The 12741-nt window shown below is 46.8% G+C and overlaps 1 protein-coding gene across 4 annotated transcripts; it reads left to right on the plus strand.

The window, feature by feature from the left end:
* The first annotated feature begins 7145 nt into the window (after positions 1–7145).
* Positions 7146–12063, plus strand: LOC612207 (insulin growth factor-like family member 3). Of its 4 annotated transcripts, none has more exons than XM_038525652.1 (4): positions 7146–7366; positions 8561–8611; positions 8690–8913; positions 11837–12057. In XM_038525652.1, the coding sequence occupies exons 1-4, from the start codon at positions 7342–7344 to the stop codon at positions 11942–11944; spliced, it is 408 nt and encodes a 135-aa protein (XP_038381580.1). In that variant the 5' UTR covers positions 7146–7341; the 3' UTR covers positions 11945–12057. The 4 variants fall into 4 exon arrangements, with proteins under 4 accessions (XP_038381580.1, XP_038381582.1, XP_038381581.1 ...); XM_038525654.1 differs by having other exon boundaries at positions 7172–7366; positions 8690–8969; positions 11837–12022; XM_038525653.1 differs by having other exon boundaries at positions 7186–7366; positions 8702–8913.
* The last annotated feature ends 678 nt before the right edge of the window (positions 12064–12741 follow it).

Raw genomic sequence — 12741 nt, forward strand, 5'->3', positions numbered from 1 at the left:
TCACCTAGTGTGGGCAGCCCGGGTGGTTCGGCGGTTTAGCGCCACCTTCAGTCCAGGATGGGATCCTGGAGACCTGGGGTCAAGTCCCGCGTCTGGCTCCCTGCATGGAGCCTGCTTCTCCCTCTGTCTCTGCCTCTCTCTCTCTCTCTCTCTCTGTCTCTATGAATAAACAAATTTTAAAAATCTTTTTTTCTTTAATTTTTTTTCTTTTTAAATTTATTTATTCATGATAGTCACACGGAGAGAGAGAGAGAGGCAGAGACACAGGCAGAGGGAGAAGCAGGCTCCAAGCACCGGGAGCCCGATGTGGGATTCGATCCCGGGTCTCCAGGATCGCGCCCTGGGCCAAAGGCAGGCGCCAAACCGCTGCGCCACCCAGGGATCCCCAAATTTTAAAAATCTTAAGAAAAATAAATCACTTAGTGTGCTATTACTATAAGCCAAGATCTGTTATCTGAATTTTAAAATCCTTAAAACTATTAATTTGCCTGTCAAGAGGCTGAGAGTCTAAAACTACTGTGACTGAAAAATGAAAAGCATACAAGAGCGGCAGAAGAGTTTAAACAAATTAAGGGGTGCCTGGGTGGCTCAGTCAGTTGAGTGTCTGCCTCTGGTTCAGGTCATGATCCTGGAGCCCCCAAATCCAACCCAGCATCAGGCTCCCTGCTCAATGGGGAGTCAGCTTCTCCCTCTACCCCTCACCCCTCTCGTGCTCTCTCTCTCACTTGCTCTCTCTCTCTCTCTCTCTCAAATAAATAAAATCTTAATAAAATAAAACAACAAATTTCTTAGAACATTACCTATACATTGGCTACTGGTAAAGAGGTAATAAATTAATTCATGAAATTTTTTCTGAAGACTAATACTAATGATTAACATGGATCAAGCACATGTGTAAAATATTGCCTAAATTTTCTTATGCATGTTATCTTATTTTATTCTTGCAACAAACGGTTATATTAGGTGCTAATTTTTACAGCACACTTACAGATAAGAAAATTGAGTGAAGCACAGTGAAGTTAAGCAGCTTGCCCAGGACCACAAAGCTAGTGAAAAACAGAACCAGGACTTGAATCCAAACTAAGTCTAGAGCTCATGTTCTTAAACATAATTCTAGAATGCCTTCATGCAGGGTCAGGACAAGTGTAATTCAGTAACAGAAGCAATTATGGTATATACTTTGTGAGCAAAATTTAAGAAGGTGCCACAGAAAACCTCTGCGATCAAGATCAGTAATATATCAGTGCGATATTTTTTAAATCAAAATTAACACAAAAAAAGATTCATGCTTAAAACCCTTACCTCCATATATACTGTTTGCTTTAGCTGAAAAACTCTTCGGCTCCCAGTGAAGCATTTTGAACAAAACAAAACAAAAAAACTCCAGGAATGAAATTTCAATGGATATCACATTATTAGTGGCCTGGGACTTCCACAGATTGCCCCTCTCCCAGGTCTTCCTGGATGGTCTGCTCCGCGGAGGGAGAGGTTCCTGTCTGAGGTGGCACCTGGGAAGGGGACTGTGTTTTGCAGCTTCTCGCTCTTGGCAGCTTCCTACAGCAGTCACTGGAGGGGGCCTCGGCCCTGCTGCTCTGTTCCTCGACCTTTACCTTTGCAGTGGCCCAAGGAAGCCTCTTTTGGGTGAGGCCTCTTGGGTGGTGCCCTTTACCCGGAGGAAGAACCAGAGGGGCCTTGCCAGTAGTGGGATTACCCTGAGGAAATGATGCCTCCCCACTGGGATACAGGGTAGCCAGGATTTTGGAATAAGGCAGGCCCAAGTTTAAATCCTAGTAGTGTTTTATGACCTTGTGTCATCTGGAAACCTTTATGTATCCAACTTTAATTTCCTTCTCTATAAAATGCACATTGTTCACGTAATCCCTTAACAAATGTGTCCTGAGCAGTGAACCGGGCCGTGTTCTAGGTGTTGGGGACACCACAGTGAACAAACAACAGGCAATAAGCTTCCTGAGGTTTGAGGATATTGTAACCAAGGGGTGGGGTCCTAAAGTTTTAGTATAAATCCCAGCTTTTTCATGTCATGACTGTGAGACCTTGGGCAAATTACTTAACCCCACCTGAGTCTGTGACCTCCTCTTTCAAATGCAGGCAAAATAGTACTGCCCTTCTAGTGGTTGTGAGCATCCAATGAAGTAATGCATGTAAAATGCTCTGGGCAAGGCCAGGAGTATAAGTACTCAAACTTCAATAATGATTATTACTCCTTCCCATGGCCCATGTGGCCCCCCTGCCCCCTCCCCTTGCTCCCTTAGCTCCAGGCTCCCTGGCCTGCTGCCATCCCAGCATGGCCAAACCAGACTTTGGGACTCTGCACTTGCTGTTCCCATTCCCCCTGCCTGGAACTCCCTTTTCATGGCTGGCTTCTTCAGATCTCTCTTGTCCATGTCTTCCTCCACCACGTTAGCTTCCTAGGTCTCCCCTCCTTGCTCTTTCTCCACACTCATGTGACTTCTTAGTGTAGAGGCCGAGAAAAATCAAGGCCATTCCACCTCAAGTTTAGCATTAGCACAAGTACAGCCATCTTAGGCCCCTGTGAATAAGAGCTGAACTTTATAGAAAAAACTGCAGAATGTCCTCAATGTCCTCAGCAGAGAATCCCATATCAGAAAGACAACAGAGCCCACACCTGTGGTATAAAGTCCCATATTAGAATAAGAACAGAGCTCAATGCCCTTGAAAGCCCCACATCAGAATGTAAACAGAACTTGAGAAATTCCTCCACCCCTTCTGAAAATCCCCTAGACCAGCCTATAAAAAAAACCAGCTGTAACCCACTTCAGGGTCCAAGTCCCTGCTCCGCTGTGTCGGGTATACTTGGACCCAAGCTCAAGCTTGTAAATAAACCCTCATGTGTTTGCATCGGTTTCTCGGATTCGCAATCTTGGGCACAACATTTAGCTCCTATTACAATCTGATTTTTTAAATCATTGGTTTGCTTTTGCTTCATTTATTTGTTTTTGGCATTCTCTCCCAGTGGTTGTCAACTCTGTTTCAGTGGGGACTGGAGCTGGCAGGCCTGGACATAGGCCATGTACCCACCACATGCCCTAGAACCCCACTGAGTGTTCAGCCCATGGGTAATGTCTGACCTGGTGCAACACCTTTGAGGTCTATCTCCAAAGTCCCCTTTACTCTACCCCCACATCTTTGCTTATGCTAATCCCATGGCTCTTCTAGAAGTCTTTCCTGACCCTCTGGACTCCCCCATGGTACCCATCCAGGGCTGTCACTGTCTTGGGATGAGTCTGTCTTCCCCATGTACTGTGAGCCCCAGAAGGACAGGACCAAGGATGTCCTGGGCCCTGCTGAGCCCCCAGCACAGGGCAGGATATAGAAAGAGTGGTCAGTGGATAGGTATTAATCCAGCCAAGTGCAAGGTATTGTTGGAATCCATAATGAAAATTTAATGGTAAATTGAAGTGGCAGAGAGGCCAGCTTTGGAGAAATCTTAGACGAAAAAGAGTATTGCACGAGTGGAAACCATCAGAGAAGAGACAGATCAGCAAACATCAGATGACAAAGAGCCTAGAGGCTACAGTGAGGGGTCTGAATGCCAAACTAAGGCCCTGGGGATCCCGGACAGGTATAAGCAGGAGAGAAACTGGTTCATATTGGTACTTCAGAAGATCCCACTGCCTGCCTTACTGGGGAGAGAAGGGAGGCACTGTTTGTTCCCAGATGAGTGATGAGTAATTAAGGGGCCTAGATGAGCTGGAAGAGCAGGCTGAGGGATAGTGATACTCCAGAGTGAAGAGGATGGGGTACCTGTCTTCAGAGTAGCCAGGCCTGATTAGACTCTTTGACTATGCCCCTATCACCTGCATAACAGTAGGCACGCATCTTTACCTCCTTTTCCTCCTCTGTAAAATGAAGTTAATAATAGCCTCTCTTTCCAGGATTTTAAGGATTAAAATTAAAAAGATACTAAACCCTTTGGCACACTCTAGATACCTGACAGCTCGTGTTTTTTTTTGTTTGTTTGTTTTTTGTTTTGTTTTGTTTTGTTTTGTTTTATTTATTTATGATAGTCACAGAGAGAGAGAGTGAGAGAGGCAGAGGGAGATCCCTGGGTGGCGCAGCGGTTTAGCGCCTGCCTTTGGCCCAGGGCGCGATCCTGGAGACCCGGGATCAAATCCCACATCGGGCTCCCGGTGCATGGAGCCTGCTTCTCCCTCTGCCTGTGTCTCTGCCTCTCTCTCTCTCTCTCTCTATCATAAATAAATAAAAATTAAGAAAAAAGAATCTTAAAAAAAAAAAAGAGAGAGAGAGAGGCAGAGACACAGGCAGAGAGAGAAGCAGAAGCAGGCTCCATGCACCAGGAGCCCAACGTGGGAGTCGATCCCGGGTCTCCAGGATCGCACCCTGGGCCAAAGGCAGGCGCTAAACCGCTGCGCCACCCAGGGATCCCACAGCTTGTGTTTTTATGAATGGGCCTAACGTTTACCATCAGGACCCAGACACATATCAGTTTCTCTGAAGGCAGCTGCTCCTTACTGGTCAACGCTCAAGGCAGCCCTGCACTGCACCCAATGCCCGCCAGGGGTAGCTCTGGTCCCATTCTCCTGGAGTCTCGGGCTCACCTTATGCTAAGGGATGTGTTCCTTCCCCACATCATCAGTGAGGTGGGCATAGATCCTGGAACCTCGAGACTGGGATGGGAATTTTTATTCAATTGGCTCCAGGCGATTCAGGGTACCCACGCTGGAAATGCATGCGCATGCAGACACAATTGTCCGACTCGTGGGTTCTGGTGTCTAGAACACTGCAGGCAGGTCTTCCTTCTCAACACATGCATGATAGTATTAACATCTAACCTATACCCTGTGGAGAATTGAATTCGAGGAGGATAATGGAAGAGACGAAGACCACCCACTCTGAGAGGGAAGTACCCCCAGATCAGCTACAGATTGTGGCCTCTGTGACACTGGCCATAGGGAAGCAAGAGGGATTCAGTTGTCATGTCCTCCACAATACCTAAGCAGCATCCCACCCCCCTCTCCAGCCAAGGCTGCTCCTCCTTGGGCAAATCCAGACTGAGGAGGGTGTCTCCATTAAAAGAGATCTCCCAATAATCTTTCCTCATTTGCACTCTAAGCACAAGCTCATCTGTGACAAACCCTCCCATTGGGGAAGGGGACAGTGAGCAACCTTCATCTTAACTTTAAAGTAATTTTGGGGGATGCCTGGGTGGCTCAGTGGTTGAGCGTCTGCCTTTGGCTCAGGGCGTGATCCTGGAGTCCCAGGATCAAGTCCCACATCAGGCTCTTTGCATGGAGCCTGCTTCTTCCTCGCCTGTGTCTCTGCCTCTCTCTCTTTCATAAATAAATAAAACCTTTAAAAAAATAAAAATTAAAAAAAAATAAAGTAATTCTGGAAACCTAAGGCTGGGGCAGCATCGCTTGAAATAGACCGGGGATGAAGTTTAGATGGTGCCACAGGGAGTCAGAATTTGTCCCCACATCTCCTGTGTGGCTAGCACAACATGAGGTGAGCGCTCATCAGGGACAATGGAGGAGACAGAGCTGCTGTGGCCCAAGCAGCAGGACAGTAGGGCCCCAGCCTGGAGTTCTCTGGGAGCCACAGCCCACCTAGTCCCCTCTGGACTCACATGGGGCTCCACGTGAGCAGAGGGGAATGAGAATGCAGAGAGCAAATGAGAGAGCCAGTGGGAGAAGAGAGGGGATGAGGTAGGGCTGACAGGGCAGCCAGAGGTCTCTCTCAAGGAGCCCACCCTGAGGCAGGGAAGGGTCAAGGAAAGGTTAAGAGAGGACCCAGGATGGAATCAAGTCCTCTGGCTAGAGAGATAGTACGCACAGCACTCTTGGGGGAAACGGGTTTAGGATTCTAGGGAATGTGGTGATTTCCTGGGGAGGAGGAACAGGAGGAGAAGTCTGAGGCAGCTTGGATGCAGTCAGCCCAGAAAGGGGGCTGAGCTGACACGTTAGTTATGCATATGACTGACCTTAAAATTTAGAGGATTAGGGTACTCATGGCTGGCCCAGGTGGAAGAGCAGAAGAGTGTGAGACTCTTGATCTCCGGGGTCATGGGTTCAAGCCCCACACTGGGTGTAGAGATCACTAAAAAAATAAACTTAAAACATTTAGATACAGGGGATCCCTAGGTGGCTCAGTGGTTTAGCACCTGCCTTTGGCCCAGGGTGTGATCATGGAATCCCCGGATCGAGTCCCACATCCGGCTCCTTGCAGAGCCTGCTTCTCCCTCTGCCTGTGTCTCTGCCTGCCTCTCTCTCTCTCTGTCTCTCTCTCATGAATAAATAAATAAAATCTTTAAAATAGTGATCTGATCTGAAGGGGCACCTGCACCCCAATGTTCATAGCAGCAATGTCCACAAGCCAAACTGAAAAGAGCCTAGATGTTCATCGACAGCTGAATGGATAAAGATGTGGTATATATACAATGGAATACTACTCATCCATTAAAAAATAAATCTTGCCATTTGCAATGATGTGGATGGAACTAGATTTATTATGCTAAGGGAAATAAGGCAATCAGAAAAAGACAAATATCATGATTTCACTCGTGGAATTTAAGAAACAAAACAGAGGATCATAGGGGAAGAGAGGAAAAAATGAAACAAGATGGAATCAGAGAGGGAAACAAACCATAAGGAGACTCTTTATGATAGGAGACAAGCTAAGGGTTGCTGGAGGGGAAGAGGGGTAGCAGGATGGGGTAACTGGGTGATGGGCATTAAGGAGGACACACTGTGTAATGAGCACTGGGTGTTACATAAGATTAATGAATCACTGACCTCTCTCTCTGCAATTAAAATTACACTATATGTTAATTAATTGAATTTAAATAAAAAATTTAAAAACTTTTTTAATTTAGAGAATTAGTTTTGGAGTGGGAACCAAGATGTGTATGTCACTGGGCCCGAGCTGGGAAACTGAATGGGGCGGGGGGGGGGGGAGGGACTGAGCCTGGGAATGTGGAATGAGTGTTGTTATGAGGGAGTCTTGGCTCCATTCAGTGCCCAGGTGGAAACTCTTGAGCACCTCAAGCTGGGTTAGGGCCAAGCTGCAGCCATGGGAAGCCTTGAGTAGACCAGGAAGCAGCAATGAGTCAGTTAGGAACACTTTGCTTTCAGGAGCTCACACCTCCTGAGCAGACCAGCCAGTCCCCTCCTAGAGAAACTATGTGCTAGTGATTCCTGAAGAATCTGAAGAGCTAGCTGAAGGGTGGCCTGATCTGAATGCCCAATCAGAAACTGGTGACAAAAGGTTGGGGCAGCTGCCTACAGAAATTCCCGAGTTGATCGCTCTCTCCTTCACTGTCCTAGAGCCTCTTCAGAAGCGATGACACCACGAAGCTCCATCTTAGGTAAGGAGGACCCCGAATGCTAGCATCATCTCACCCCATCCCCAGTGCAGCTCCCAAATCTCAACATCATTCCCATCTCCTCCCCACCCCTGGTCGCCTCAGGAGCATCTCACCTCATCTTGCCCCACCGCTCCATTCTTAGACAATCCAGAAACCTTCTGTCTGGGAGCCAAGGCTGAGGACTCAAGTCTTCCCTGATTGCCCCTCACCTGGCAGGCTGCAGCTACACAGGGCCTGGCTGAGGAAACCAAAATCCACACCTTTAAATCCCCCTAACCTGGGGCTTCTTCCATACTCATCTGCCTTCCCTGAGGACCCCTTGACCACTTTCTCCACCCCATGTTCCACCTTGCAATATGATTCATAAGAAATATTTATTTGGTCATTGAGATAACCAAAATATATTTCCCATGGTATATCTGGTCTTCAGCATTCCTGAAAATGATTCAGAGACATAAAGGTGAGATGGGTGCCTTATTAATGAAGGTGACTTTTGGACCCAAGCATGGGAGCTGGTAGCCAGGAGGACCAACCCTGTGCATGAAGGAGTGGAACTTTTATTCCCACCTTCCCTAGCTCCAGGGAGGGGAGAGGAGCTAGACACTGAATCAGCCAACGGCCAATGACTTTGTCAATCATGATTTTTCAATGAAGCCCCATGAAAACCCAAAGGGATTGGGTTTGGAGGGCTTCCAGATTGGTGAATCCATGGGCTCTGACGAGGGTGGCGCATCTGGAGGGGGATGGATGGTCCACAACCCCTCCCCAGACCTCACCCTATGTATCTTTTCATTTGGCTATTGATTCCTATCCTTTATCACATCCCTTAATAAACCAGTAAATGTAGGTAAATGTTCCCTTGAGTTTTGTGAGCCACTCTAGTAAACTGAAAGAACCTAAGGAGAAGGTTGCTGGAATCTCCAATCTGTAGCCGATGGGTCAGAAGCAGAGGTACTGGCCTGGGGCTTGTAACTAGCATCTGCGGGGTGCCATGGGGTATGGTCTTGTAGGACTGAGCCCTTAACCTGTTAGAATCTGATTCTATCTCTGCACAGACAGTGTCAGAATGGAGTTGAATTAGCAGACACTGCTGATACCTTGGAATTTGTTTGGTGTTATGTGTGCAGGAAGCCCCCCCCATGTTGCAATTCGGTTTGGGAACTGTGCAAGAGCCCCCTTTTCTTTCTCCCACAGTTCCTGTCTGCATAGCACTCTTCTTCCTCCAGTGTTCACAAGCAGTAACAGGTAAGGACAAAGAATGAGGAGGGAGGAGGCTGCCCTTGGAAAGTGGGTATCTGTTCCTCCTTGGACTCACATCATCAGTGTCTCCACCAGATGCCCCCGTGGGCTCAGGGCTGTGGCTGTGCCAGCCTGCTCCCCGGTGTGGGGATCAGATCTACAACCCCCTGGAGCAGTGCTGTGACTATGACACCGTCCTGCCTCTGAACCGGACTCGTCTCTGTGGCCCCAACTGCACCTTCTGGCCCTGCATGGAGCTCTGCTGTCCTGACTCCTTCGGCTCCCAGAAGTTTGTCGTGAAGTTGAAGGTACTGGGTGACAAGTCCCAATGCTTCTCATCCCCTATCTCCACGAACTGCCCCAGGTAAAGGCCCCTAACTGCTCATGACTGAGGGAAGGAAGGAGGGATGAGGGACACAGAAGGTCATAAGAGGATGCTCTGTTCTGCTGTTTAATTTTTTAAGTTTATTTATGCAATCTCTACACCCAGTGTGGAGCTTGAACTCCTGACCCCGAGATCAAGAGCCGCACACTCTAATTACTGAGCCAACCAGACTGCCTCTCCTGCCCCAGCCCTGTCCTGTTGTTCTCTCTCTGCCCATTTCTGGAATCTTTCCATTCTTTTCCTTGTCGGTGTCTCATAATTTCCTAATTTTTCTTTCTCTGTGGCTAAAGGAAACCTTTCTAGATGAGCTCCTTATGAAAATGTGATGATGTTTTCCACATGCCAGCAGACACCCCAACCTACACCACTAGCTTCCCCCCTCCACCCCCCAGAGAAGCTGATTGTGGGCTGGCCCTGTGCTGCCCATCTTGGGACACTCAGAGACTCCTTCACGACCTACATTGCCTTGTGCCTCAGTCCCTCATCTGTAAAACAGGGATGATACCATCTTCCTGAGGTGCTGAGGCATCATAAGGAAGATGCTTGGGATTTGAGTTTTGGGGTATTAGTATTAATATAAGGATGAGATGAAAACCCTTTTCTAGAAAATTTTGCATGTGTATCTTGAAATGGAAAAAATAAATTAAAAAAAAGAACAGAAATCAACCAAAGACCTGTGAAATTTAGAAAGCAGTTTCTAGAAGATCTGATGGCTTCACGTTGCAGGAATTTATAAAATCAAGACTTCTCTTTTCATTTTCTTACTGTCTTAATCCCCTCTGAAACTGAATAAAGTCAACCTCACTTAAAATGGAGTCAGGAGGGCAGCCTGGGTGGCTCAGCGGTTTAGCACCTGCCTTCAGCCCAGGGCTTGATCCTGGAGACCCGGGATCAAGTCCTACGTTGGGCTCCCTGCATGGAGCCTGCTTCTCCCTCTGCCTGTGTCTCTGCCTCTCTCTCTATGTCTATCACGAATAAATAAATAAAATCTGTGCAAAACAAAAAATGGAGTCAGGAGGGGCGCCTGGGTGACTCAGTCAGTTGATTATCTGCCTTTGGCTCAGGTCATGATCTCAGGGTCCTGGGATCGACCCATGTTGGGCATCCTGCTCAGCAGGGAGTCTGCTTCTCCCTCTTCCTCTGCTCCTCCCCCACTGTGCTCTCTCCCCCTCTTTCAAATAACTAAATAAAATCTTTTTTTAAAAAAATGGAGTCAGGAGCCCAGAAGGGGAAACTTTCATGTTATACCACACATAACCCTTCACAGAACTAACTGGGAGAAGCCTATGTGACTACCTCAGCAAGAGGAAGACTCTGTCCTGGCAAGAACGCAGCCAGTGAGACTGTCACAGTGCAGTCAATGAGAAGCCTCTGCACTGAGAACCCCCAGTTTACTCCAATGGGCCTCTCCTATATAACAGTCTCGCCCACCTTCCCACTTTCCTCTGTAAAGGATGAGTCTCCCCTTTGTTTTCTAGACTTGCCTGTGGTTTTGCCAGGGCTCATGTGTGTCAGATTCCAATTCTCTGTTCCCGAAAAAAAAATGGGGGGTGAGGGCGCTGGTAAAATAACTGATATTTTTATTTCTAACTTCAACTATCTACAAAATGAGATAAAATCACTATCTTGAAAAGACAGCTGCCCACCCACGTTTGCTGTGGCACGTTTGCTATGGCCAAGATATCCATATCCAACAACCTAAAAGCCCACTGACAGATGAACAGATAAATAAAGAAAATGTGGTATACATCATAAATACAATGCACTACCATTCAACCATGAAAGAGGAAATCTTGCCATTTGTGACAACATCAATGAACCAGGAAGGCATTATGCTAAATGAAAGAAGCCAAGCAGAGAAAGACAAATAGCACAGAATATCATTTATACGTAGAATATACAACAACAAAAAGCTGATTTCACAGAAACAAAGCAGAGATAGAATGGTGGGTGCCATGGGCTGGGAGGAGGCAGAAATGAAGATTGAGGTCAAAACCACACACTTTTCTAATATAACTTCTGAGAGGGGGGATCTCTGTATGGCTCAGTGGTTTAGCGCCTGCCTTTGGCCCAGGGCATGATCCTGGAGTCCCGGGATTGAGTCCCACATCAGGCTCCCTGCATGGAGCCTGCTCCTCCCTCTGCCTGTGTCTCTGCCTCTCTCTGTCTCTCATGAATAAATAAAACCTTAAAAAAAAAAGTTCTGAGGGGCACCTGGGTGGCTCAATTGGTTAAGTGTCTGGCTTCAGCTCAGGTCATAATCTTGGGGTCCAGGGATCGAGCCTCATCCTCTCCCTCTGCCCCTTGCCCCACTAATGCGCTCTCTCAAATCAATGAAATCTTAAAAAAAAAAAAAAAAGAATAAGTTCTGAGGCTCTCACATACAGTTCAGTGACGACAGTCAATAATATATACGGTATTATATACTTAAAAGTTGCTATGAGATCTTAAGCAGTCTGAAAACACACACACACAAAGGTCTTGATGAATGTTATCTTAGTAATCATCCCACTATAAATATATATTGTGAAAATTAGTAATGGCAAATCTCATTAAAATGAAGTGGGGAGGGCAGGCCAGGCGGCTCAGCGATTTAGCACCTCCTTCAGCCCAGGGTGTGATCCTGGAAACCCTGGATCAAGTCCCATGTCAGGCTCCCTGCATGGAGCCTGCTTCTTCCTCTGCCTGTGTGCCTCTCTCTCTCTATCTCTCTGTGTGCGTGTCTCTCATGAATAAATAAATAAAATTTAAATAAATAAATAAATTTAATTACATTAAATGAAGTGGGGAGGTCTGGGCAGGAGTTCTCACATCCCACCATTCACAGTCAATTGCACACCCAACAGGAAGAGAGAAACCTGACCTTGCATGAACTTTATCTTGCACGTGGATACCAGTTACCAGCAGAAGGAAGCTGCTTTCCTCATCCCTCCAGGCAACAGCTCCTCCAGTGAGAAACCACCACACTTGGAATTCCAGATGCCTGTAGTTTGACCACTGCTTGTTTGTCCGGGATTGCAGTTCTCTTTTATTCTCCCAATAAATCCATCTTCTGCTGATAAAATAACTGGCCAAGTCTATTTTTAAAGCTAAGAATGATGTAGAAAGTGTTGGGGGTTCAGAGCTAAAGGCCAACAAAGAATTCTTGAGTCATCTTCAGTGCATAAAAGGTGGTTTAATTAAAGCATGGGGACAGGACCTGTGGGCAGAAAGAGCTGCACTGGGTTGTGATGGGTGACTGATTATATACTTTCAAGTTGGAAGGGGGTTACCCACAGCACAAACCTCCCAGGCATTTTGCAAACAAGGTTTCCAGGACCCTAAGGAGGCTGGCTATTGTTAGGAAAAGGTCATTTATTAATGTTTAGTAAAAACTCAGTCACGAGACCCTCCAGATGTATACAGTTGGCCAATGCTTGGAGTATAAGCGCCAACATACATCTTGGTGGGGGGTGTGGGACAGAGACAAAGGAAGTTTCCAAAAGGAATTTCTATATGTTTAAAGGAGACTCACAGGATCCTGGGGAGTGTCAGGCTAAGGCTGCCTTTTGCCCTTAGCATAGTGTCAACATCAAGGCAGCTGAGTCCCTGGAGGAAGGTAGCTGCCTGTTTCAAGGACTTGTCAGGGGCTGTACGCAGTAAGGAAATTCAATAATTTCTCTTCTGCCTTTGTTTCCCATATCAACAACACACAAATGTATACATGTATAAAATCATGCCATTGAATACTTTAAAACATACCAAATGAACA

The sequence above is a fragment of the Canis lupus genome, chromosome 1 (assembly GCF_011100685.1).
Source record: "Canis lupus familiaris isolate Mischka breed German Shepherd chromosome 1, alternate assembly UU_Cfam_GSD_1.0, whole genome shotgun sequence".
NCBI classification, from domain to species: Eukaryota; Metazoa; Chordata; class Mammalia; order Carnivora; family Canidae; genus Canis; species Canis lupus.

Coding starts and splice junctions, on each gene's coding strand:
- LOC612207 (XM_038525652.1), top strand. CDS start 7,342: ATGACACCACGAAGCTCCATCTTAG. Junction 7,367..8,560: donor ACCACGAAGCTCCATCTTAG/GTAAGGAGGACC, acceptor TTTCTCCCACAG/TTCCTGTCTGCATAGCACTC. Junction 8,914..11,836: donor AGTTTGTCGTGAAGTTGAAG/GTACTGGGTGAC, acceptor CACACCCAACAG/GAAGAGAGAAACCTGACCTT.